The following is a 26,638-nucleotide window of genomic DNA, read 5'->3' as shown; positions in this document are numbered from 1 at the left end:
CACTGGCAGCTCTTCGATGATCCAACTGAGCTCACAGTGTTCTCATGTGAGATGCTGGGTATTTCCAGACGGTCACACCCCCACCGTGCAGCAGACTGACGATGAGGAGGACGACCCCGACAACAAACGTTTGTTGGTCCTGGAGACGATTAACGCTTGTGTCTGATCGGTGTGAGGACGCTAATTAAAAAAGGTGTGACACAGTGCCTCTAGGGAGGTCAAGGGTTGTGTGGGTGTGTGGGTGGGTGGGTGGGGGGGTGTCAGAGCACACAGCACACACACATTCAAGTACATACTGAAGCTGCACACATTCCTTTGATGTATGTTGGCCGCAATTTGTTGTCTTCCAGCTGTGAGTCTTTAAAACACCAGGACGACTTTACACACAGAGACAGACGCAGCGCGTGACCACACAGAGAGAGGAGGGGGTGGAAAAGGAGGAGAAGAAGAAGAAGAAGACACAAATTAAAGGAATAGTGCAACATTTTCACAGCTCTGCTTTCTTACTAAGTGTTAGATGTAAGGAGCAGTTCCACTCTCACATCTGTAGGTCAATATGAAAATAAAAGAGACGTCTGGCTCTGAAACTGATTTCCACTAATTAAATTATCAACCTGAGGGAACACGAGTGTCTGCAGAGTTCAACTGGTGGTGATGGCCATTGGCCTCCATGCAGCCACTTTAACTACCAGGACTAATGTTATCTGAGGACAGAGAAAAATAAACACAGGAAAGGAACTTAAATACCATGGTTGAGACGGGGAAACGAAGAATTACCAACACACGACTCGCATATTCTTTTTGGATGGAAACTGTATCTCCTCATTTTTCTCCACATGACTCTCTTTTCTTCCATCTCTCTATCTGGGTGTACCTCTCCTTCTCCGAGAAGAAGGGGGGATGGCGGGAGAGGAGAATGCAAACATCCAGAGGGAATATTAACGACAAAGAAAAAGCAGATCCTCTCTCGTAGCTCCAGCGTCTTCTCCTCATTCCCTGAAGACAGACTGAAAAAAAGAAAGACCCCCCCCACCACCACCAGTAATTAGACAGAGCCCAGAGGCCACAAAGTCCTCTTAGCCCACAAACAACAAGATTGTTTAAAGATGTTGATGTAAACAATTAGGAACGAACTGAACATAGGTGGAGGGACATCTGTGTTTGTGTATGTGTGTGTGCGCTCACCCGATATCGCACGCTGTAATGAGAAATGTGTGTATGTTGTAACATCGTCGTGAAAGAAAAGCAGACACACAGGAAGACAGCTGTGGAGATGAACATCTGGGCTGGGGGGTTGAGAGAGCGAGGTGTGTGTCTGTCTCGGTTTGTGTGTGTGTGTGTGTAGAGAGATAATCTGATTGTGTCCCAAAGGAAAACAACATGGGCTCACTCCCAGTTGTCCCTTCATTCACTGAACTGTGGTTTTGCGAGGCAGAGTGGGTTGGATGACACATGTGGGGAAATAAAGTTCTGCAAGTCACAATCATCCATTTAAAAAAAAGAGGCTCTGCTAGAAAAAGTTAGTGGATCCATCAGTTTATTTAATTCACCCTAATCAGTGTTAAACAGATGTTTGTGGAGTCCCATCCCTCGGGTCATTGTGTCAGGAAACGCTGGTGACTGGAGGTGGGTGCGGTAAAGGGTGAGAAGTCTAAACAGGAATCCCAGCGGAGCGAGTGATGAGAGAGGAAGGGAAGGAGACACGGGGAGGAGGAGGAGGGGGTGTGAAGTTTAAATATGAGGAGTGAGTGTTAGAATAATTTGAGGCTGACTCTGAACACAGGAGGGGACGAGCAGAGCCGAATAGAAGTCGCAAATTTATGAGGATAAAGTCGTAATATGAGAAAAAAAAGTCATTCCAATCCATCGTGTTTTTTCCAAAGCTTACTTTTGAAGCCACATTGCAATGGTTTCCTAGATTTGGTCCCCGTCTGTCTCACACTGTTGTCTCTTGTCTTTCCCTTCAGGTCAATACGTTCCAGGCAGTTATCGGTTATGATGAGACAAACTCGTACGTTCTCTTCCTCTATCCTGAAGGGGGCCTGAACTTCTTCGGCACACGACCCAAGGTGAAGTTTCTAGATACAAGTCTTTAATTTGAGCTTGGCCATTGTACGACTACAGTCACACACTTTTTTACACTGTTTATTTGACTCTTCTTCTGCTTTTAGGAGTCCTATAATGTTGAGATAGAGCTTCCTGCCAGAGTTGGATTCAGCAGAGGAGAAGTTACATTTTTAATCTTTTCCCGAACGGAGGGACCTCACTACAGCGTCACAGGGGACGAGCAGAGTGTTAAAAACCTTTACCAGTAAGTATCAAACTTCCTTTCAAATCTAGAACACAACACTGTAACTAACCTGAGACTAAGCCTAAGACTAAGGTATCTTTCTCTCCAGGGTCGGTAACACAGGAATTCCAGGTATATGGCTCTTCCACACTGGAAACGGTTACTCTTTCGACAACATAGTTCCTGCGTCCGTCGGTGGCCTCCTTGCCACCTTGCCAACCGGAGGCCTCCTCCGGGTAATACTGTTGCTCTCATTTATCCTAGTTCTCAGTCACCATTTGTTCTTGTGATAAAATCGGCAGGAAACTCCTCTGATCTCGAGTCATGGTTTGTGCTTCTAGGAAACCACCACCCCTGAGTATGGGGAGTTTGAGGGATATCCATACAATACGTTTGAGCCCGATTACCCTCTGACAGGGGAGGACGCTGAATTCCAGCCCGCCCCTGCTGGTGGTGACCGCTCAGAGTCTCTTCGACCAGCGAGTCCTGACGCTCCCTCCTCTCCTTCACAAGACTATGGCCGTCAGGGGTCGCATGGCAACCAAGATGCACCGCAGCCCTCTGACCCCAGGTACAGTGTGGAGCCAGCAGAGAGGCAGTACGCTCCCTATGCTCCAGAGGCAGTGGAAGAGAGAGGCGCTCAGCAGACTCCAGAACAGCAACCACAGGTAACATTTCCCTGAAAGTATTATTTCTGTAAAACATGTTTAAATATGAAAACGTTACTTATTGCAATGGTTATGAAAAAAAAAGCAGAATTTTCTACTGACAGTGCAGTCAGAGGTTTGTAGTAATGATTTAAAATTGAAGTCACTCTTTCATCTGAGGTTATGGTGGAATGCAGTTTTGGAGACGTTATCGAAGCATCAACAAATGCTGGCAAAGCTGATGATCATGATACTCTCCATACTGTGTATACAATTTGTAGAGTATGTGCAGATCACAGCCCTCTGGTTGTAGCATCTGGAGAGAGTTTAAAAAGTATTGGCTTGGCTCTGAGTAACACATATTTGAAGTTACAAGCGTGTTTCCCCTGTATCTGCCTCTGTAGGTTCCTCTGGAGGTGGTGGACGTGTACCCGCCTCACAGAAATGAACCACGTCTTTCCCCCGGAGGTCATGTGGTCAGCGTGGAAGAGGAGGATGTTGATTTTGACACAGGAGGTAAGAGACAAACCAAATGCATATGCAGACAAACAAACCGTGCAAATGCATGAATGCTGGTGACTGGGAGAAAGAGGACGGTACGACTACCTCGCCCTCTGCTGCAGAGCGCCTCAGCAGCTGGTAGTACAATACTGCCGTTGTGCTGGGCAGCTCCCAGGTGTGTGTGTGTGTGTGTTCAACACTCCCTCCTCTGCAACTGCTCCCACAAGCTTTTGCTGTAAATAAGAATGTGTTCTCAGTCTTTCCCGGTTACAAAATAATCCACAGGACCACTCTGTAAAGTTCAACTGTTTACTGAGCACAAAAAATAACTGGAACACAACAATTATCCTTTTCCAAAGTCATAAAAATGAGTGTATGTATTGTGCAAGATCCATGTGGTGAATCTGAGTCCAGCACAAGTCCTCCTCAAGTTTTATCAACATATTATTTATCAACAGTTTTATCAACAGTACGGACAGAGGATGTTGCACCTTGTACAGATTGTTAATTTGGTCTCTATTTTGATTCTGGTCTTCTGTATTTAGTGTCCTCATCATACTTTGGTATATTCTTGTATAGGAGACAATAGGATATTAACTATATATTCATTGTATATGTGAAGCATAGTAATGATATAAATGTCTTCTGCTCTCTCTCTTCTCTCAGTGATTCAATACACCACAGAGAATAAGGAAACATGTGCCAGGTTTGTGGAAACTACATCTGATGCTCATGTTAACACAATCGTACAAATTTTCAAAGTATCCATTAATAAATGTGAATTGTTTTTCCGTCTCCTTCTTGTTGCAGATTCCAGCAACAATGCTCCCAGAATGCATTCTGCTCCGACTACGCCACAGGCTTCTGCTGTCACTGCCAGCCTGGCTTCTATGGAAACGGACGCCACTGTCTACCTGAGGGTAACGTACATGTTATCCCTATTTCTACTTTTATTATCCAGTCATGAACATGTCAGAGTTGTTTTATCTTTGGTGTCGTCCCCGTGCTGCTCCTCCAGGTGCTCCCCAGCGCGTCAGCGGTAAGGTGAGCGGCACCGTGACCGTGGGTTCGACTCCAGTGAAACTGAACAACATCGATCTGCATGCGTACATCGTGGTGGGAGATGGGAGAGCGTACACCGCTATCAGTGAGGTAGGATCTGCAGTTTTATATCTGGGTTTTTAGAATTTATGTTGCATCATTGTGTATCCATCCATTATCTATACATATTTAACTTTGTGCTGATTGGTCAGGTACCTGAGCCAGTGGGCTGGGCTCTGATGCCAGTTGCACCAATAGGAGAGCTCTTTGGATGGCTGTTTGCTCTGGAGCTGCCCAACAGTCAAGCTGGGTTCAAGACTGCAGGTAAACAGTGTGTGTGTGTGTGTGTGTGTGTGTGTGTGTGTGTGTGTGTGTGTGTGTGTGTGTGTGTGTGTGTGTGCGTGCGTGCGTGTGTGCGTGTACTGCCTTGTACATCTTGACTCTTGAGCACATCTGTGCACAGATGAGGAAACTCCTCTACAGCGAGGACATCATGAGTGTGTATGTGAGCTTTCAGTCTCCCAGCCAGCTGCATGTCTCCAGGGACATGATGTGATATCAGGCTTCCACCTCCCCTGTCTAATAGGAAACATCTGTGTGTGTGTGTGTGTGTGTGTGTGTGTGTGTGTGTGTGTGTGTGTGTGTGTGTGTGTGTGTGTGTGTGCAGGCACATACACACGTGATTGTGTTTATGTGCTCTGTGTAAATGTATCTATTGCAAACATTCAACTTTTTACCTCCGCCAAGAAGGTTATGTTTTTCTTGCGTTAGTCCGTTTGTCTGTCTCTTAGCAGGATGACAAAGGAACTACAGATTTTAGTGAAACTTGGTGGAAGGAAGTCCAAGGAAGAGTCCAATTAAGTGAAAGGGAATAAATTGGCGGATGCAGGATTTTCTTTTCTAATTCTTTATTATGGCGAGATAAGCGTTGAGCCTTGGCGGAGGTTTGCTGTAGCGTTGTTTTTTTAAACAAAAGAAGTACTGATTGGTTGATTGATTGATTGAATCGTTGACTAAATGTGTCTCCAGGTGCTGAGTTCACGCGGCGTGCAGAGATAATTTTTTACCCCGGCAACGAGCATCTGTCAATCCTTCAGACCGGCCGTGGCCTTGACGACCACAACCACCTCACTGTGGATACTGTCGTCAGTGGCAGCGTGCCCTTCCTTCCTCCTGGTTCCGAAGTTACCATGGACCCCTTCAAGGAGACCTACCAGTACTACCCATCCGGTAACCATGACAACCACAAGAGACGAATACGTAATGTAACATTTCCTGGCATCTTTTCCCTGAAATTGATTTTCTGTTTGTGCAGTCGCCACCTCCTCATCCGTGAGGGAGTTCTCAGTGGTTTCGGCGGAGCGAGGCTCAGAGTCCTTCTCCTTCCAGCTCAAACAAAACATCTCCTACCGCGATTGCACACATGGCAACCGAGCCGCTGCCGTGGAGACGCTGCAGATCACCATGGAGAGGGTGTTTGTGATGTACGTCAAGGAGGAGCGGATCCTGAGATACGCCATCACCAACAAGATCAGCCCAGTCGGAGGTGAGTCAGACACACAACAAGCAAACTTTCTTTACAACCACAGGGTCCAGTCAGTGGAAATGATAACTGAACATCTGATTGACAGGCCGTCACTGTCGGTCTTTAAGTCGGCAAGCACAAGCGAGGCGTTGAAAACGTGAGGTTTTTCAGACCCAACTCGCCTGGTAGTTGTTGTAGAGCCGCCACAGAAACCTCACACGCCAAACCACGGCACAGAGCTGAACAGAGTTTGTTTCACCACACGCTGCAGGCTGAGGGCATAATTATACATTGAAACCATAGAAAACAATGTCATAATGTCCGGGTTCCCCTCCGCTGGGTTTATTAGACACACGACACCACTGTGGGGATTACAGCACCATGACTTACACAACAGCTGACGTTGAATATGTGAACAGTTTGGTTTGCTGATGACAGACGTACAGACAGAGTGTTGACACCGACTGATTGAGCTGGTTAAACAGTTCAATGTGAACAGAGACTCGAACAAATAAGTCAATATGAGGGTGAAGAGAAAACTTCCAGATTCATTGTTGACTTTGGGATCTGTAAATATTTGTTGGGGCCAGAACACAAAACCAAAGCCACAACATTTTCTGTGGCTTTAGAACTTTGATATGGGGGGGGGCACTGCATCCTGCTGATGGTTCAGAATCAGAGTTGATGCAATTTTGAGGTTTATTTTCTTATGTCTTTTTCAATTTGCCTTTTACAGGCACTTGAAAAATCTCAGCTTTGTGTCTCTGCTGCAGCTCAAATTCAACCAAGAGCTTGTTGGAAGGACTGAAGTGAATGGGACTGAATAAATGGAATCGATTTCTCCGGATTGCTTTTATCCTACATTATTTTTCTTTGTTCTCATAATAGAGGTTTGATTTGTTGGTACCTCACAAACAGCAGCCGTACAAACCAACCCCCACATATCATCTCTGTGTTTGTGTGACACACAGTCTTATTGAATGTTTCCGGTTCTATTTATGTTTTCGTGGTTGTTCACTCTTCATCGCCCCCACGTGAACGATAAATCCAGCACAATCAACCGCTAGTTGAGCTCATCTTTTCTCCAGATACCGACAGAAACACTGTGCACATCTGTGTGTTTTTCTGTCCGCACACAGTGGTCATACTTTCTTTATCTGATGAGAACCAGATAGAGAGAGAGGCAGAGACGAGAGCCCTCGGAAGATGGAGAGGAAAATAAAGAGTTTGAGACAGAAAGAATGAGAGGCTGGATTCCCCCCCCCCGTGTTTTGAATTCAGACCAAGTTTCTGTCATTTGGATCTCAACACGTTGATTAAGAAGGTTACGATGACACATCTCGCACATGCACATGAAGACACACACCGATACACCCAGTGCACAGCTGGAAGAGCTTTTGGGGATCAGGGGTTTTGTAAACACGGGTTAAGTGGTGTGTGTGTCTGTGTGTCTGTGTGTCTGTGTGTGTGCGCGTGCGTGTTCTTACACTTTCTTGGAAATAATATCCCAGCCAATGACAGATTTTTTTAGTGGGGGTGGAGGGGGGTTGCCGTGCAGAATAGCTGCCCATTGATGTCATGAGAATCCCACGAAGTGGTAGAAAGAGAGAGAGAGGGAGCGGGTGAGAGAGAGAGAGAACGACTAATGAAAGTTAAATTCTTTCATCACCTCCTCTGAGGAGTTTTCGTCGCCGTCCCTCCGCAGGATTAAAGTGGACAGAGCAGAGGCCGAGACGTCCTGCAAGAGTAGAATGAGTAAAATGACCTTTCCAAGTTGTATTACTCAGACTGGACATCACGCGCCTCTTGCATGTTCAGTCTGCACGCCCTCCGAGACGCAGCTTTCACCACTTTAAACATCATACTCTGGTAAATTCCAGGTCATTCCGTCGTGTCAGTAAAAGTCGGTGGTGACGGATAATTCTACGTTGCACTCAGGGTGGTTCCTCGGAGTCCAGCGATCATCCCCAGTGCACCTTGGTCATCGTGTAGAGTTATTACGCCCCTGTGCCACCGGTCTGTGTGTATGTGGACTTGCACTTAGGACATTTTGGACAGTCTTCACTTTTTCAAAGGCATGTTTGAGGGTTAAGACTTGGTTTTTGGCGTGTGTGTGTGTGTGTGTGTGTGTGTGTGTGTGTGTGTGTGTGTGTGTGTGTGTGTGTGTGTGTGTGTGTGTGTGTGTGTTCTCCACCCCTCTCTCCCGCCCGCCTTCTCTCGCTCTCTTTCCCTCTCTCGCTCTCTCTTTAATTATCCTTCAGTCTTCTCTCCCGTCCATGTGCATGTTGCATCTCACCCTCTCATCTCTCTCTCTCTCTCTCCCGGCCACAATCAGCACTTTGAAGAGTCTCTCTCTCTCTCTCTCTCCCTCTCTCTCCCTCTCTCTCTCTCTCTCCCTCTCTCTCTGATAATGAACCAAATTGTTCTTGGCCTCAGGAGATGGAAGCAAGCTGTGTCTCTCTGTGTGTTTGATTTAGTTTAGGTGTGTGTGTGTGTGTTGCTGTTTATCTGGGATTATGGCCCTGATGGTTGAGACAGATAAACATCATTAAGTACAGATATTTTTCATGTTCATTTTATTCCCTCTCGTGCTTTGTGCCTAACTGACCACATGTCGACATTATGAACAGCTGGATCCATTATAAAGATAAAATATCCTGTCATGTGAGGTAGAAAACCACATCTCCCATGATCCCACACTGCTTCACGAGGTCATAAAAGCTGTTGTTATTGTTTTGATTTAGACACCTCCAGTGTTCGATGTTACACATTGTGTGTTTAAAAGCCATATTTAGAATTAAAATAGGTTTCCCAGATGTTCAGATGAGTAATTTTTAGATTCCATTGTTTTCTTTCCTCTGCTTTGTTTCTCTCAGATTTTCCAGAAATTAGTCTGTTGTTTAAAGTGTCTTGTGTGTCTGAGACATGCGTCGGTATCGGTGGGGGGGGGGGGACTCTGAACACACATCCGCTCACTCATCCCTCCGTCTGTGTGTCTCTCTCATGTATATGTGTGTCTAACCTCGTCCATATGTTCAATATTGAGAACATGAAGGGAGGCATTTTCGGGGAGGAAACCGCTCTATGGGAATTTGTCTGGAGTGATTTTTCCATGTGCATTTGGTTAGTCTGTCCTGTAATCATCGTTGTAATCATCGGACTTTAACTGTTGAATAATCCACGTCTCAATTCATCTCAGTTCAGGACATGTGGAGTGTTGCAGAGTCTGTGTGGTAGAGTTTTCTTGACCTCTGGCTCCTACAGAGATGTTTTCATCATGTTTAGTAAAGTGAGATTTTGAATCAGCTCCAGTTGTGCACATACCTGCAAGTGGCATGAATTACAGTTCTCATCTCACTCTTCATGTCATGGTCACACATAAGCAGGCGTATGTTGCACCCCTGCTTCCACCGTAGACTGAATGAATTCTGTGGGAAATGCTGCAGAGAGAGAGAAACAGAATTAGTGGCTCTGCAGCAAAAAACAATGTTTCCTCACTGATCCACACACACACACACATCCTTCCACCAGGTTTCATGGTAATCCATCCAGTAGTAAGCAAATCTGTCTCTCTCATCCCTCATGTCATTCTATCTGTCTCACATCTGTCTGTCTGCAGCTGAGCCAACGGGAACAGAAGGGATCAACCCCTGCTATGCCGGGAACCACGACTGTGACACCACAGCCCAGTGCATCCCACAAGAGGGCCAGGCCTTCCAGTGCCAGTGTGCGACTGGTTACAGAGGGGACGGACGCAACTGCTATGGTAACTTGACATATATATTTATGTGTATTTAGACTTTGTACAGCTTTCACTCAGAACCCTGGTTGAAGAAAAAATCCGACAGCAGAGACGAAATCGGAGAGTTCCCCGCACACAGAGGAGCTGAATCTGTTTCCCAATCTGTTTTATGTGCTTTCCTCTCTTTGGCTTGGTTCAATAGCGTCTTCCTCACTCTGACACTTACACACAAACACATGCAGACCAAGGTAAAGACAGTTCAAGGCTGCGTGTCTGTGTTTCATCAACATGTGTCCAGTGAACGTCAGGGGTCAAGTACAGGCTGGATGTAAGGAATCATCTGCACCCTCTCTCCGTTCTCTCCCCCCCACGTCTCCCTCCTCATCTTCCACAGTCAGTTAACAGGGAGTTCTGGGCCTTTAAGCTGGTGCAGGGCCTGTCATTAGCCCAGCAGCCGGTCTCTCTCTCCTGCTGACAGCACTAGGAAAGCCCCAGGCTTAGCCTCAGTTTCCATGGCCGGGCCTCGGCAGCGCTCTCTGGTCACATAGTCTATGTGTGGTTTTCGTCCACTCTCTTGCACAATGTGGTTAGAGAATCCAGGTGTGGGGCGCATGTTATAATAACACAAACAAGCAGACACTCGATGTATACACACTAAAAGCACCAGTAATGACCCTTAATTACAGCTTTGACACATGCAGCCCTCTGTGTTGTCATATAGAGGATTCCTGCTTTACAAGCCATTGGGTTCATGTCTCACTTCCTCTCCTTTACCTCACTGCAGACATAGATGAGTGTGCCGAGGGCTTGAGTTCATGCGGCGCTCACGCTCAGTGCATGAACCTACCTGGCAGCCACCGCTGTCAGTGCCAGAGCGGCTACGAGTTTGGCTACGACGGCCGCACCTGTGTTGGTAAGTGAATACATTAATAAAAGTGTCTTAAAACTGTACTGTAAAGCACTTTGAGAAGTTATTAAGATGAGGAAAATAAATATAAATGCAGCCCACTTACCATAAGTTGCACTAGTTTGTCCCATAAGCTGCATGTTGGAGCTGCTTTTTCCAAAAAGAGCCGAACGTCAGGAGGAGACCCGCATATTTGTCTGAGCGCAGGAATAACATTTCTTCCATAACAGTGAGGCACAGCTGCAAAAGCGAGGAAACACAGCGAGAGGGGAGGATGGGTGACGAATGTGAGAACAGGGGTGGGAACCAGAGGACGAGTGTGAGAACAGGAGAGTGAGATTAGACAGGACAGGGGGTGAAAGTGAACAACAAATGGAGAAATGACACAGTGTGTGTTGCTTTGGAATGTGTGGAGGAGCACGGCCCTGCCAGTGTGTGTGTATCCTCCTTTCACCCATCAGTGTGAACTTCTGATGAACTTCTCAATACCCCCACATCCCTCCTTGACTGATAGGAAACACTTTGCATGAGGTCTTGAAATTAACCAAATACTGATAAGATATAATTGAATTGAATTATTTCCAGCCGGCAGCCAGATATCATCTTTCTTTCTTTCTTTCCTTTCTGCATCTGTGGTTGTTGATTTCTTTCTGTCGCTGTGTTTACTTATGTAGACGTGGACGAGTGCAGCTCCTCTCCCTGTCACGCCAACGCCAGATGCATCAATGGACTGGGATCTTTCCAGTGTCAGTGCCAGCCTGGCCTTCATGGTGACGGCTTCTTCTGTTCCCCACAGGAAGGTCAGTAAATCAAATATATAGATTTTAACTATCATGCTGACATTTGTATTCAGATAAGCAGGAGGAGATTTGTTCATTTTTACCAGGGGAAAGCAAATTAACTCATGAATGGAAAGAATCTGAAGGTTTTACTGGCAGATATAAGATGTAAAATGGTAAAACCTAAAATACAAATGATAAAATAGGGATATGTTGTAATGATTGTTTCTCTACAGGACAGACAGTCCGTCCGAGGAGCCAGTGTGAGCAGCACAGAGACAGTCTGCAGAGTGGAGTGGATCTGAGTGGACAGCCAAGTGTCGGAGCCTTCATCCCTCAGTGTGACTCTGACGGACGCTACCGACAACTGCAGGTGATCACTGACTCACAGAGCGCACGGCCGACTCATGCCCTCAGTAAAAAACATGCAGATTCTGACAGTGTTCATTATTTATTCCAGTGCCACGGCTCCACTGGACATTGCTGGTGCGTGGACATTAGGGGACAGGAAAGAGGAGGAACCAGGACTCCACCTGGTACGGCCCCCAGAGACTGCGACAGACCAGGTATTAACTCGTCCTTATCCTACACGTGGGTGTTAAATTTAAAGATTGGTGTATATGTTTAAATGTTCTTGTGTTTTATCTCCTCAGATGAACCAGAGCGTCCTAAAACTCACTGTGAGCACCACAGAGACGGTGTCCAGACCACCAGTCCAGAGGGGTACCCTCTACTCGGAGGGTTTGTGCCTGAGTGTGATGCTAATGGACAGTACAGGCAATTACAGGTCAGCGCTTGTTTTCCTTTACAATCATTATTTGCATACCTGTAATCTGACCTTGTATTGAAATTAAAACAAATTAATTTTGGTTTTCGATTTTAGTGCCACGGCTCCACTGGACATTGTTGGTGCGTGGACAGTAGGGGGCAGGAGAGAGCAGGAACCCGGACTCCACCTGGTTCATCACCTGTCGACTGTGACCGACCAGGTGAGTCTGCTTTGAGAGACTTTCCAGATGTTTGATTGGCTGTACGCACTTTATTTAATCTCAGGACACTTCATACTTCAGTTTCCCTTGTATTTATATTTTAGCCTGTTTTCCTATTGGATATATCCCTTTAAATTAACATATTTTTTGATTATTTTCCTTTTAAAACACAATGTTTTATTTTTTATTTCATTATACTTTATTTTACAGTACATTTCTATTGATTTCTATGCTTATATTTTTGCTATTTTTGAGGAAATGTGAAGAAGACATTTATTTATAGTGTAAACACATGGGATGTTTTCCTCCCCAGTTGAACCAGAGCGTCCTAAAACTCACTGTGAGCAGCACAGAGACGGAGTTCAGACCACCAGTCCAGAGGGGTACCCTCTACTCGGAGGGTTTGTGCCTGAGTGTGATGCTAATGGACAGTACACATCCCTGCAGGTCAGCACCTGGTGACTCATCAGAGAACTGACAGATAAACTGATGTTCTTTTTTAATTTAACCTAAAATAACATTAAAATACTTTTCAGTGCCATGGTTCTATTGGACATTGTTGGTGTGTGGACAGTAGAGGACAGGAAAGAGCGGGTACCAGGACACCGCCTGGTGCGACACCGACAGACTGTGACAGACCAGGTGAAAAGAAAAAATACACAAACCTCTTCCTCGCTTCGACTCCACACGAGCGTCTGAAACATATTTGTTATGACCAGCGTCAGCACGTGTATGATGTCATGGCTCTCTGAGGCTTTCTCAGTGAACCTGTGAGACCCCAATTTCTCAAGTCAATGGCAAGTCAAACAGACACCACATTTAGGTGAGTGTGTGTCTAACCTTGTGAGTGGTGCACTGTTGAGGTCATTGGGTCACAGCCTTGGAATGCACGGAAAAACAGGTGATATCACTGTGAGACGGTGTGTGTGTGTGTGTGTGTGTGTGTGTGTGTGTGTGTGTGTGTGTGTGTGTGTGTGTGTGTGTGTGTAAGTTGAAAGTTAATTACGCCCGAGTGCAAGGCTAACGTGAAGCTGAACAACATGAGGAAGAAATGTGGTGTCAAGGTTTTATGAACAAAAGGTTTTACCGTATATTAGGTGGATCACATACATCTTACACTTCAGGGCACAATCAATAACTTTATTGATTATCATGTGTATTTAAATCCCTACAAATCAATTTTTGGAATGAGGGTTTCATATCTGCTAATTTAACATTTATATAATCCTGTTATTGTTCATTTGTCCCATCCAGTGGAACCAGAGCGTCCTCAAACTCACTGTGAGCACCACAGAGACGGAGTTCAGACCACCAGTCCAGAGGGGTATCCCATAGTCGGAGCTTATGTACCTCAGTGTGATGCCAATGGTCACTACACTCCACTGCAGGTCAGCATCCTACTTGTTTAAATGGGTTTTATTGATGTTTGATATGAGTTTGACCTAAATTATAATTCATTATTTCTTCAGTGCCACGGCTCTACTGGTCACTGCTGGTGCGTGGACAATAGGGGGCAGGAGAGAGGAGGAACCAGGACTTCACCTGGTACACAACCTAAAGACTGTGACCAACCAGGTGAGGGGAGAGATCTTTCACAATGTTCCTTCATGTCTTCATTCATGTCGTGATGCATGAGTCCAAGAACTTTGCTTCACAAATAAAATCACCTCCATTTTCTAGCTTTCTTTCTTTTTTTGAAATCTCCTCAGATGAACCCGTGCGTCCTAAAACTCACTGTGAGCAGCACAGAGACGGAGTTCAGACCACCAGTCCAGAGGGGTACCCTCTACTCGGAGCCTACGTACCTCAGTGTGATGCTAATGGAGGGTACACATCTCAACAGGTATCATTCTGATTGGGTTGTAAATGAGAAATACTGCTTTATTCCCTATTTGTGTTGTTGTTCATACACCTGTTGTGTGTTCTAGTGCCATGTTTCTACTGGTTACTGTTGGTGCGTGGACAACAGTGGGCAGGAGAGAACAGAAACCAGGACTCCACCTGGAACACAACCTAAAGACTGTGACACACCAGGTAACACTGCAATTTGTAGCTGCTCTAGTCCTGCTGCATGTAAACTTGTCAGGGCAGGTACTCAATAATGGGTCTCATAATAATATGGGGAGGGGGGGGGCAAAGTGAAGAGGATAGATGATTCTAAACAATCCCAAAATGTATTTTGTGCAACTCTCTGGATGAACTGTAAGGAGTTTGTGTCAAATTGGTCTAAAATGACTCATGTCTGTATATTTCCTGCCAGAGCTTCCTAAAACTCACTGTGAGCAGCACAGAGACAGTGTTCGGACCACCGGTCCAGAGGGGTACCCTCCACCAGGAGCCTACGTCCCTCAGTGCGATGCTAATGGACAGTACGCACCACTGCAGGTCAGCATCCTACTGATCTAAATGTGTTGTATTGATGTTTAAATATTTCTTTGACTTGCACTGAAAAGAATTATGGCTATTATTATACCTAATGCTTAAATCATCATTCATTATTACTTCAGTGCCACAGCTCTACGGGTCACTGTTGGTGCGTGGACAGTAGGGGGCAGGAGAGAGGAGGAACCAGGACTCCACCTGGTACACAACCCAAAGACTGTGACCGACCAGGTGAGGCTGCAGTTTATAGCTGAAAACTCAAATGTTCAGGTTGCAGGATGTTAACGTAACATTTCTGGGAGTTGGACTCAAGCGTTCTGCAGAATACTGGATCGTTAGAAGCTTTAGCTGCAGATGAGAACACTTGACGAGCTTAGCCAGAGGGAAGTTACAGTAGAAGTTTATAAAGGACCTACATGTTGGGAAATGTCCATGATGAATGCCAGGTTCACATCAGAGGTCAGATCAACACCACAGTCATTACAGCATCAGAGAGGATGGAGAATTTGTCAAGAGAATTGATTCTCACCAGCATAGTGGGACAGGAGAAGGATTCCAGGTTAGTCGGCCACTCAATCACGTTGAGGTCCAGTTAAACAGCCCATGAAACTTTATGTTGACTCAGTGAAGGATCATTTAGATGATGCGACCCAGACCTGAGACATACGATACGCTCCAAACACTTTGTTGGTCCGTGATTAACTTGTGTAACCTCGTTAATGTTTTCCAGACGAACCAGAGCGTCCGAAAACTCACTGTGAGCACCACCGAGAAAGATCGCAGACCACCAGTCCAGACGGATATCCCATAGTCGGAGCTTACGTCCCTCAGTGTGACGCTAACGGACAGTACACACCACTGCAGGTCAGCACTCACTGACAGATGAGATTGTGTTTACTCTGGATTAAAGACATTCAAGACATAATACTAAAATGATTTTTCATTATTGCGTTAGTGCCACGGCTCCTCTGGACATTGTTGGTGCGTGGACAGTAGGGGGCAGGAGAGAGGAGGAACCAGGACTCCACCTGGCTCATCACCTGTCGACTGCGACAAACCAGGTGAGGCAGTTTTCTCGTGCTAAAGATCCAGTAGAATATCATGCAAGTGTTACAGACACACACACAGAGGTTAATATTATTAAGAAAGAATATAATTTTGACACAAATGCATGGAGGTGATAGATTGGGATGCACACATTCCATCTTCCATGAGCCTGAAGCAGGAACAGAAAGTGGAGTGTCATCGGCATAGAGGGGGATGAAAAAAGCCCAAAGTGAAGATTCATCAGCGTTAGTTCATGACGGTGAAGTTTAATGACGCACACATTCACTCCTTTGTGTTTCCTAATGACTCCATTCTCTCCAGTTGAACCCGAGCGTCCTAAAACTCACTGTGAGCACCACAGAGACAGCGTTCAGACCACCAGTCCAGAGGGGTATCCCATAGTCGGAGCTCACGTCCCTCAGTGTGATGCCCAGGGACAGTTTCTACCTCAGCAGGTAACACTGGGATTTCTCTACACGTTTCTTTGTGTGTTTGTGTGTATTTTTACTGGTAATAATATTTCATTTTTTTTATGTATTTAGTGTCACGGCTCCTCTGGACATTGTTGGTGCGTGGACAGTAGGGGGCAGGAGAGAGGAGGAACCAGGACTCCACCTGGTTCATCACCTGTCGACTGTGACCGACCAGGTGAGACCGTTATATACTGCATCGTCATTTTAATCCCTAATTCCCCTTAAAAATACACTTAAGTTCTCCTGACCACACATGTTTAGTTAATTTTTACCCAGTGAATCAGTATAAATCTATCTGTACCCGTTGGTGCAGGACTCTGGTTGAGATATTCCTGCCTCTCTCTCTCTCTCTCTCTCTCTCTCTCTCTCTCTCTCTCTCTCGTTCTCTAATATACACACGGAGGCCGCTCTTTAAATTCAGTCAGGGCTATAAATTCCACTTGTGAGCTTCCAAACATCTGACGCGGTCACTTTGTGGTGTGATGAGCTGCAGGCTGTTGCCGTGCAACCAAACGAAAACAAGCCGGGCTTCCATGACTAGTGGAGTGACAGCACGTTGTTTCACCCCCCCAACAGATGCTGCTCAGACACACACACACACATGTAATCTTAAGGACTTGTAGATATGTACGTGTTCTCTGCTGTTTAGGAACCAAACATATTTAGCTTCAGATTCAGTTGCACTCATTCACACCTGGAAGCTGCCCAGTGCAACCACAGTCGTCTTTCTATCTGGGGCCTCTGCACTGGGAAGTTATTCAGGGATTTCTCAGTAATGGGTCAGGATGCGGGAGGCAGCAGCATTTCCTGCTCAGCTTTGGGTTTCTTAAGGGAGGTCCTCCTGCTCAAAGTAGCTCTTAACTTGTCCGATCTCTCACTACGAATATCATCCAGATTTTGTTCTCAGTGTAGAAGCTGGTCAGTCTCATATTAGAACGTTACACCCAGAGGGAGAGAGGGAGGCCTGTGTAAACATGAGTGGAAGTCTAAAGTGGTTTCGGGTTCAGTTTTAAAGCTCTGTTATCAAGTGAGTTATTAAAGGGATTTAACAAGGTAAACTGTTTTGACAAAAGCAAAATGTGTAGACGTGTTTGTGCCTTTTTAAACACAGGGTCTCCTCCCACCATTTATCAAGCGCTCTAACTATCACTGTCATATAAACCTCCAGCCCACTCTCTCTCTCCCCCTTTCACGCCTAATCTACCAGATCAATAAAGGTTTCAACACCTGGAAAACATCTCTAAATGCTCAATGAAAAGAAAATGAACATACAGTTGAATAAATAACCATGAATTCCAACCGAATAGGATTTTACAACCATGTAAGATTATATTTATCTTAACAATGTAAATGTTTGTTTGATTCGTGTCCCTCTCAGTCTCTGTTGCTCCGACCCAGCATCCTGAGAGCGTGTGTGAGCGATGGAGGATCAGTTTGATTGAGCACTACGGTGGAAAACCAGACCCAAAACAATACGTGCCTCAGTGCGAGTCCGATGGACAATTCAGGTACACAACAACACACACACACACACACAAACACACACAGTGGTTGAAATGAAATTACTCAGTTCTGCTTATTTCACTTCTTCGCCCCCCTCAGCCCAGTGCAGTGTTACGGGGAGACCACCTACTGCTGGTGTGTGGACCAGGACGGACGAGAGGTTCCTGGTACACGATCGCACGACGTTGTCAAACCTGCCTGTGAGTATCTCACCTCCTGGAACACACACCTCTTCTCTGTTTGCATCCTGAAAATAATATATTCTTTATCCATTTAATCCTCCAATCCAGGCCTCCCCTCAGTGGCCCCTCCCACCGTGCGGCCACTGCCCCGCCCGAACGTCACCCCTCCGCCCAGCGCCGACGTCACGCTGCTGTACGCTCAGGGACAGAAAATCGGGGCGCTGCCTCTCAATGGGACCAAGCTCGATGCCACTCGCTCTAAAACACTGCTCACTCTGCATGTGAGAGATGAATTTGCTCGTAACTTTGCATCAACTTTTGAATCAGTTATCTGTGGTGGAAACGAATAGAACCTCTGATGTAGTTAAAATGTGTTCATGTATCTGATTTGTGTGCTTGTGTGTCTCCAGGGTTCCATAGTTGTCGGTCTGGCTTATGACTGCAAAGACAACCAGGTCTTCTGGACAGATTTGTCTGCAAGAACAATCAACAGAGCTTCAGTGGTGCAGGGAGCCGAGCCGGAGATTCTCATTAACACCAGTAAATCCCACACTTACACTCATCACACTCCAATTATAACTGCAGTGTTTAAAACTAATACTTTCTATGTGCTCTCTGTAGATCTGGTCAGTCCAGAGGGTTTGGCCGTGGACGTCAAACGTAGGCTGATGTTCTGGGTGGACTCGACGCCTGACCTGATCGAGAGCGCCAACCTGGACGGCAGCGGGAGGAAGACGCTGTTTGACAAAGACCTGGTCAACCCCCGGGCCATCATCGTGGTCTCTTCAACTGGGTAAACGCCCTTTTCTGGACCTTTTCCAGTGTGGTGGTGCTGATCTTCTAGTGACACCCGAGATGGCCTGAAGGAGCCGATATTGTTGTGTTACTTATTCATAGCACTTTGTTATCAAAGTCGTTTTCAGACACGGAAATGAGCGGAATATTGGGTCCGGACGTTCTCCAGAGTTACTCTCACGTTCAGCCCCTCTGGGAAAATTCCAGAAAACGTCCTGAGTGCAGGTCTGAAAGCCGCTTTACAAATCTCCTCCCAGACATAGACACAAACAAGAGCCCACACACACCGTTGGCGATGGAGCGTAACGTGCTGCAGATGCTCCGCCCTGCAGAATGAGATGCAGCCTTCACTGCGTCTGCTCTGTTTTTATATCAGGGCCCAGATGGTTTTCAGTCCATTAGCACAAGCATGAAATCAAACACACACGTCCTCAGACGGAGCAACAAGGCCTGTAACTAATTCATTAGCACAGTAAACGCTCTTTTTAAAGCCATTTGACAGAAGGGACTTTGTTGAGTCTGGTTTCTGCAGCAGAGACACTGAGATAAACACGTCAGGGTGAGACGGGCCATCCGGGGAACATCCACCGGTTCAGGTTTCAGGGAGGAGCTCTTCTCTGGTCGGGTACTTTTGATAATTTAGTCATTAGTCATTAGTTTGTGACATTTAGTGCTTTCACTGTCGGTGTTGAGCCAAGGAAACTGTACTGGATTTACCGATGCTATTAACCCCGGACACACACACACACACACACAGAATATATGAGGTCTTCGTTGGTCGGCTCTCCAGGAATAACATCTGCTGTTCATCATTGCAACTAATCACATAATCAACAGGTACAGTGTGTGTGTGTGTGTGTGTGTGTGTGTGTGTGTGTGTGTGTGTGTGTGTGTGTGTGTGTGTGTGTGTGTGTGTGTGTGTGTGCGTTCTGAAGTCCTAAAGGTAATTACTGCTTCACACGGGTACACTTATGAATAAGCACATGCTCTGGGATTTCTGCGCCTGCACATGTTCCCCTTACAGACACACACACATACACACACAGTAAACACACAAAAGTTACAAGTACACACATTATAAAGGCATCTCATCCATCACCATCTGCTCAACTATACATTAAAAAGTTAACTTGATTTACACACTCATAAACCCATGGTGTGTGTGTGTGTGTGCATGTGTGTGTGTTGATTGCTCATGTGGTGTGTATTACCTGTAGTTCCCAGTGGACGGCCCACATGTGCACCATCATCTACAGATGAGAAGCAGCGTAATGAGGAGCCCACACACACTCACACTTATCATCGTCCTGAGCAAATGATTTAAATGTTTTAAATAATTAAATAGGATTCTATTCTTTCACAGAAACACGTCACAAAATAAATAAAAAGGAAATATAGTTTATTCTACGCTGGAAACACGTCTGCCTCAGTGTGGCTGATGTTTTCTGATGTATACACATGAAACAACCCCCCCGAAACAGCTGTGGAAGAGCTGAGGTCAGAGGTCGCACGTTGCTCAGAGTAACCTGACCGTGACCTCATCAACGTGAGACAGCTGCTCCCCGGAGCCCTGCGCTCTTGTGCTCTTGTGTACCCACTTGTGTGCGAGCGGCTGAATGCAGGCTGGTGTGTGGTTTTCCTCCTGTCTCCTCATATTAGCCAGATCCCAGAGCTCATCACCGAATCAAGAACACGTCAGAGCAGCGGCACAAACGGGTCAAACTCACCCGAGATGATGTTGAACACTTACAAACCAGTACATTCTGGAATCTGACCTCTTCTCTGTGTCTCCTGCAGAACTCTGTACTGGACAGACTGGAACCGAGAGGCTCCGAAGATCGAGAGCGGGTCAGTGGACGGTCAGAACCGCCGGGTGGTGGTGTCCGATGGGATCGGTTTGCCCAACGCTCTCACATACGACTACTCATCTGGACAAGTCTGCTGGGCCGACGCAGGTTCGTGCATCAATCCGTCCAGATGCATGTGTTTGATGGATTGATTTGAATGTATTGAAATGCAGGATGTAGCATCACACAGTGTTTTGCTCCTGGTTTCAGGGACAAAGCGTTTAGAGTGCATATCTCCAGACGGCTCAGGTCGCAGAGGGATCCACTCCAACCTCAACTACCCGTTCAGCTTGGTTTACTACAGGAACCACTTCTACTACTCCGACTGGAGGAGGTAGCCATCTTGATTCTGTGTTGATGTGAACCACGACAGATCATAATAAACATGAAGCCGCTCTGTCTGAACCGTGCTCGTCCTCAGTGCCTCTCTCTCTCTCTCTCTCTGCCTCACAGGGACGGTGTGATCGCAGTGAGCAAGGACAGCAGTCAGTTCACAGACGAGTACCTGCCCGACCAGCGCTCACACCTTTACGGCATCGCCATAGCAACTAACGGCTGTCTATCAGGTGAGATGTGTGTGTGTTGTGTCAACAGAGGCACTTTGTCAGATGTTTGATTTAATACGGAAACACACAATCACTGCGTTTCAACTACGTGCTGTCTGTTCAGACGTGTCTCACACACACACACACACACAGACAGACACACACAGACAGTGAGCTCATCGGTGTGTGTGCAGTGATGTCATCGCATCAGTCATCTCCCACCAGATGTCACCTTAACAGGAACACAGCGTTTACGCCACAGACAACACAGTAAACCCGACACAGGGACACATGGAGGAGAATGCTGTGTTCAAGCACAATGGACACACAGGAAATATGAACTTCTCTTACGTGGAAGCAGCTGCATCGGTGTTTACACAGGATGCATTCAGGCACATTCACACACAAACACAATAGTCAAAGAAAATAGATATGAAGTTTTAAAAATACTTGTTGTGGTCACAGGGTCACAATCGAGTTTCTACACATTTATATATTTGTTTTCAGTGATTTGGAGATTTTCCGTGAAGCAGGATGAGAGCTAACGTAGTTTTAACAGAGTTTGTGTTTGTCCCACCTCACGTCTCTTCCTCTTTGTGTGTCTGCGGTGACTTGACACACACTCAATGAAAGAGAACAATGATTATAAAGCTGTGTGCGACCCTCAACTTGTGACCCAGTGAGACCAGAACACAATGATTACACAGCTGCCGCCCTCTACCTGTATTTTGTGTTTGTCCCGTTTGATGTGGTGATGTGTGCAGATGGAGTCGTTTCAAAGCCGAAGCGTTAAAACACTTTTAAAGTACAAAGTCTCGCTCTAAACACAGGATAATCCTCAAAGTCCCCCAGCAGATGTCAAAGCGTCGCACTTCTGACGAGCGTGAAATCTGCTCACGACAGAGTCAGACGTTTCACAAAAGTTTGTCCGTTTGTTCGATGACTGTCGTGTCTGCGTGTTCTCAGACGTAATAACAGCCGCCCGCTTCAAAGCCGTGGATGTGTGGTGTAATTCTGACCATGATGACAGTTGTGAAACACACTTGTTAGGCAGGTTGTAAGAGGCTTAAAAGCTGTTATTGTTCAACACGCCAACACACACACACACGCGCTCCTCACTGAGATAACTGAGAAGCGAAGCCCTGCACTTAAGCAGCGTCTGTTTGTTCTGTCATTAGGCCGCTGCAGCCGTAAAGCTTTCATCCTTTCACATTCGGATTCACACAGGAAGAGACAATTAGAGCTTTACCGCTCCGTCTCCACCTGGAGCCTCAGCTCCTTCCACTCGGTGCTCTGAACGTGCGAGCTGTGTTTTCACAGGGAGCCACTAACGACGGACTGGCAGGCGCAGGAGTCTTTTGGTGCTAAACTTCTGGGGGTGATTCCTGAACACACCTCAGCTTTCCAGGTTCCCTCGGAGGAAAGGGGGAGACGCGTCTTCCCGTTGGCAGATTGAACGTCGGAGCAAATTTACAACCCCCCCTCCACGTACCTCGACCCTAAAGATATAACCCCAAAATAAGTGTTTTGTAAATTTGTTTTATACCTCATTTTTAGTTTGTTTTTCTTCTACTGTATTTTTTTACGTGACTTGTTTTGTTCCATTGATAAAAAGCTACACAACGATGAAATCGGATTTTAAATGTATGAGTTTCTTCTTTTCTTCAGCGTCGGCTTCTGGTCACAGTGGTTTTTAATGTCAACGTGTTTTTATCAGTTAGAAAACAGATTAAAAAACTGTGTGAGGTTATAGAAAATTAGCTTTTTAGTATCAAACTCAACAAAAATATAAACCATCAGTGAGTGAATTATATTCTATAATCTGACTATCAGTGATAATCTGTTTGCCATGATCAGATCACGACAGATCTCTCTGCACTACTTATCTGTACTTCACACCTTTTCTTGTTTTTCACAAAAATACTTTTACTACTTCCACTACATTCGAAATCTATCTTTTTATAAAATGTGATATTTATAACAATAAAAATGTGATTTGGTGCTTGACATTGTATTGTGAGGATTTCAAACAGGAAGCTCAGGAGACAAAGTGCGTTCAGATGGATTTAACTTTTATACAGCGTCAGTGAAAACCGTCTCAAAATAACATTTACTTCCATCTGAAAAACAGGTTTTTTGAATATTTCTGAGGTTTGCATTGATTTGTGGGCGGTTACAGCAGCTGGAGGAGGATCAGAAGGTTCAACCTAAAGAAATTAACCATTCAACTCAGTGTGTCTTACACAGCTCGTCTTCGAGACAGCGTCTGAAAAGCGTTGGCTCCAAATCCCCAAAAATAGAGAAAACAAACTGTCCAAAAAAAATTAAAAACTTATTTTCTTCTAAACCAATTTAAACCATGTTTCAGTCCCGCCCTTCCTCTAACGTCCCTCTTCATCCTCGCCCTCATCTGCCCACCTTGCCCAGCCGGTGGTCGGTCTTGGGGTCGGCGATGATGGCCTGCACGGCGACGATGGCCTCGTTGATCTTGGTCTGAAGCTCCCGCAGCTCCTCGATGTGCAGGAGGCGCAGGATCTGAGCCGCTTCGTTCAGGGTCGCGTCTGAGGAGCCAGAGCGTGTTTTTACTTTCCCACAGACGATCACACCACAACACCACCTCATGTCAACACACCCAAACAAACCCGCTTTCCCCCCGTGTACGTTTTATGCCATGATGTGGAAAATGGAGCGCTCACCTCCAGTGTCGAAACCCAAGGTGTGTTTGTCTAAAGTCACTGGAATTCCCTGGAACCAAGAGGAAAACAGACGTGAGTGAGAACGCAGTCAATGGTTATTCTCATTCAAAATGTTAAAGGTATATTATAATATATATCATAATATAATGTGGACATGTTAAAGTTACCTCTCGGCTCTGGCTGGCTTTAGCGATGGCTTCTGGCGAAAGTCTCTCTTGGATCAGAATACGAATGGCCTGAGAGGAAATGAAGCATTTATAGAGTCTTTGGGTTATAAACCTCATCGAGGAACATTACGACGACTATTAGTGACTTTTAAAGGTGAATAAAAATAATCAGATTCAGTATAAAGTCACAATATTTGTACTATTCTTGTATATAATGCTGGATTCATGTGAAATATTAAAGTTATAAAGTACAAAGCAGCGTGTTCCACTCTCTCACCTTGAGCATGACCAGGTAGTCGTCGTGCCGCTGGATTTTGAGGATGCTGGACAGAGCCGTCACTCCTGCTTTGAAATCTGGTGAATTAACTGAAAAAACAAAACCGATTATGTTCATAACGAGGAGGAGGAGGAAAGAGAGGATGTGAGGTGCGATGAAGAGTTTGTGATTACTGTCGAGGTTGACCAGCGGGTCGACCGGTACGTCGCTGTTACTGGAGGCTGCCAGCGGCTGACAGTTCTTATACTTCTCCACTGGGGACACGTGATAGAAACAGAGATGCAGGTTATTCATCTTCAGAAATGACATCTTTGGCTTTTAAAGGGTTTAAATTTCTGTAAAAGTTCCAAAAAGAATGATTCGGTTTTGCAGCAGAGAAAAGTCGTGGTGAGCTGGAACGAGCAGGAACCATTCCTTATCCAACAGCTACATCTAGTGGTCTTCCTGGGTATTGCAGCGTATACTGCTCTGTTCTTCTGAATGAACCAAACAGCTCCTTAAAAAGCCCAGCGTGTGTTTCTCTCTCACCGTTGTCTCCATACTCGTAGCGCACAGCCAGGCCCAGTAGCCAGTCCAGAGCCTCGTGCTTCTCCTGAGACCCGAACGGACAGTTGACGTCCTGCAGGTACTGCACACAAACACAACATTCAAGTTCTGGTTGATTAGAACACAGCTCATGTCAGACTCTGCGACTTTGGCGTCGGCCCAGAGTGTGTGTGTGTGTGTGTGTGTGTGTGTGTGTCTGCCGTGCAACAGGCTGCAGCTGCTGGTGTCACCTTCTGGAAGGCCGATGGCCAGTCGGAGCCGGGGATGTTCCTCAGATTCCCCCGGTCCTCGATCTTGTAGTGTCGGATCTTCTGGTCCTCCAGCCACACGATGCAGTTCCTGTACTGAGTCTCATCTGAGCACAGACCACAGATCACAGACACGTCAGTACCAGCAGCTGCATCAACGACTCCAGGAAAGGGCAGTGATGCAGGAGGATGTGTGTGTGGAGATATTCAAGAAAACGTATCCATGCAAATAGACTGTTATAGTATATAAGTATTTATAGGTTATAGTATAAGTATATAGGCAGGTTCTGTATGCAAAATGAATGAGTGTAAAATGCAATGTGCTACAAACATGTATGAATGGGTATAAATACCACATACAACATAGTATAACTGTGTAGAGATGTGTATATATAAAGGTATAAATTAACAGCAGTATACAATACATACTGGATGTGTAAATGGGTGAATTTGCACAATAAGATTCATACATGTGGGATAATATAGATTCATATGATATAGAATGTGCATAGTGACAGTAACATAGATACAGTTCATGTAACTACACACAATGTTAACAACTCAGTGCTAAACAGCTAACTTCCAAATAGACGTTTAAACTAGTTGAGATAAAACATTAAACACAGGCGACATTAGCTTTGATATGAACATTAGAACGAAGCCGAATAGTAGAAAGTGGAGGTGAAAGTCTGAGCTGTTGTTTATCTCGTGTTTTTAAGCAACACGCACGAAGAGGAACGTGAAAGTAAAGTTCAGCTGCAGGAGTCTGGTCGCTAACAGTGACAGGACACGTTAGCTCCACGTTAGCTCCACGTTAGCATCACACAAGCGGCTCCTGCAGGAGACGGTTCCCACCTGAGAAGTCGCAGCCTGCGGGGTTGTGATAGTCCAGAGCTGTGAGCTTCCTCCGGAACATTTCTGCGGTGGTTAACCGCAAACTACCGCGTTGTGTGTCCCGCAGCACGTTAGCTTTAGCTACTTCCTCCTCCTAGCTGTCAGCGTGGAACTGAGCATGCGCGGACTGCAGCTTCCTGTGGGGACTGTCAAAGTAAAATTCACTATGTAACTATATTATAGATTATACTACATTATGCTATATTATACTACAGCATACTACATCATACTACGAACATAAATATTACATTATTCTACATTAATCCCACATTATACTGCATCATATTCTATTATACATCATACTAAATTCATACCACATTATACTATACTTCAAATCCTCCCCATTGTAGAATGTACCCAGAAGTGAACTCTCTTCACTAAACCACAGAACCTTAATCAGTCTCTTATTTTTATGGTTTAAAGTCCTATTTTATTTTAATACTTGATTTAAAATAAAGTTGATTAAAAAAAATCTATGCATTCAACTTAAAAGTAGCAATATATGAATACATACTTGCAATATGTTATGTATCATATTGTATATTATTCTGAATTTATACCTATATATAAATATAATTATACTTCCATCTTTATATAGTTATATTTAGTATAATA

General features: G+C 45.4%; 2 protein-coding genes across 2 annotated transcripts in view; one reads left to right on the top strand and one right to left on the bottom strand.

Annotated features, from left to right (window-relative positions):
- Window positions 1-22,831, top strand: part of nid2a (nidogen 2a (osteonidogen)) — a 28,668-nt gene extending 5,837 nt beyond the window's left edge. The window contains exons 4-42 of the mRNA XM_047339021.1: window positions 1,968-2,069; window positions 2,172-2,311; window positions 2,400-2,526; window positions 2,632-2,958; window positions 3,342-3,453; window positions 4,105-4,144; window positions 4,249-4,358; window positions 4,457-4,590; window positions 4,692-4,803; window positions 5,509-5,709; window positions 5,795-6,025; window positions 9,624-9,770; window positions 10,531-10,659; window positions 11,328-11,453; window positions 11,669-11,805; window positions 11,893-11,998; window positions 12,086-12,219; window positions 12,316-12,421; window positions 12,735-12,868; window positions 12,958-13,063; window positions 13,676-13,809; window positions 13,891-13,996; window positions 14,131-14,264; window positions 14,350-14,459; window positions 14,677-14,806; window positions 14,929-15,034; window positions 15,534-15,667; window positions 15,759-15,864; window positions 16,172-16,305; window positions 16,393-16,498; window positions 17,702-17,831; window positions 17,926-18,026; window positions 18,117-18,289; window positions 18,419-18,548; window positions 18,630-18,801; window positions 20,601-20,758; window positions 20,861-20,984; window positions 21,104-21,216; window positions 22,516-22,831. Coding sequence (XP_047194977.1) covers window positions 1,968-2,069; window positions 2,172-2,311; window positions 2,400-2,526; window positions 2,632-2,958; window positions 3,342-3,453; window positions 4,105-4,144; window positions 4,249-4,358; window positions 4,457-4,590; window positions 4,692-4,803; window positions 5,509-5,709; window positions 5,795-6,025; window positions 9,624-9,770; window positions 10,531-10,659; window positions 11,328-11,453; window positions 11,669-11,805; window positions 11,893-11,998; window positions 12,086-12,219; window positions 12,316-12,421; window positions 12,735-12,868; window positions 12,958-13,063; window positions 13,676-13,809; window positions 13,891-13,996; window positions 14,131-14,264; window positions 14,350-14,459; window positions 14,677-14,806; window positions 14,929-15,034; window positions 15,534-15,667; window positions 15,759-15,864; window positions 16,172-16,305; window positions 16,393-16,498; window positions 17,702-17,831; window positions 17,926-18,026; window positions 18,117-18,289; window positions 18,419-18,548; window positions 18,630-18,801; window positions 20,601-20,758; window positions 20,861-20,984; window positions 21,104-21,216; window positions 22,516-22,526 — 5,073 coding nt within the window. The 3' untranslated portion in view covers window positions 22,527-22,831. The remainder of the gene's footprint in view (window positions 1-1,967; window positions 2,070-2,171; window positions 2,312-2,399; window positions 2,527-2,631; window positions 2,959-3,341; window positions 3,454-4,104; window positions 4,145-4,248; window positions 4,359-4,456; window positions 4,591-4,691; window positions 4,804-5,508; window positions 5,710-5,794; window positions 6,026-9,623; window positions 9,771-10,530; window positions 10,660-11,327; window positions 11,454-11,668; window positions 11,806-11,892; window positions 11,999-12,085; window positions 12,220-12,315; window positions 12,422-12,734; window positions 12,869-12,957; window positions 13,064-13,675; window positions 13,810-13,890; window positions 13,997-14,130; window positions 14,265-14,349; window positions 14,460-14,676; window positions 14,807-14,928; window positions 15,035-15,533; window positions 15,668-15,758; window positions 15,865-16,171; window positions 16,306-16,392; window positions 16,499-17,701; window positions 17,832-17,925; window positions 18,027-18,116; window positions 18,290-18,418; window positions 18,549-18,629; window positions 18,802-20,600; window positions 20,759-20,860; window positions 20,985-21,103; window positions 21,217-22,515) is intronic.
- Window positions 22,832-23,246: 415 nt separating this feature from the next.
- rtraf (RNA transcription, translation and transport factor) lies at window positions 23,247-26,158 on the bottom strand. The gene is made up of 8 exons (XM_035150021.2): window positions 25,985-26,158; window positions 25,112-25,236; window positions 24,864-24,963; window positions 24,509-24,589; window positions 24,336-24,424; window positions 24,059-24,127; window positions 23,892-23,940; window positions 23,247-23,756 (listed from the first exon to the last, which is right to left on the bottom strand). Exons 1-8 carry the CDS (start codon window positions 26,043-26,045, stop codon window positions 23,602-23,604), a joined length of 729 nt encoding a protein of 242 aa, XP_035005912.2. The 5' UTR covers window positions 26,046-26,158; the 3' UTR covers window positions 23,247-23,601.
- Between the last annotated feature and the right edge of the window lie 480 nt (window positions 26,159-26,638).

This window comes from Hippoglossus stenolepis, chromosome 24 (assembly GCF_022539355.2).
Source record: "Hippoglossus stenolepis isolate QCI-W04-F060 chromosome 24, HSTE1.2, whole genome shotgun sequence".
In the NCBI taxonomy this organism is placed as follows: Eukaryota; Metazoa; Chordata; class Actinopteri; order Pleuronectiformes; family Pleuronectidae; genus Hippoglossus; species Hippoglossus stenolepis.
This window is presented reverse-complemented; position numbering and strand designations above follow the sequence as displayed.

Coding starts and splice junctions, on each gene's coding strand:
- rtraf (XM_035150021.2), bottom strand. CDS start 26,045: ATGTTCCGGAGGAAGCTCACAGCTCTGGACTATCACAACCCCGCAGGC. Junction 24,964..25,111: donor GGCCATCGGCCTTCCAGAAG/GTGACACCAGCA, acceptor GTTTGTGTGCAG/TACCTGCAGGACGTCAACTG. Junction 23,941..24,058: donor AAGCCAGCCAGAGCCGAGAG/GTAACTTTAACA, acceptor TCTTGGTTCCAG/GGAATTCCAGTGACTTTAGA.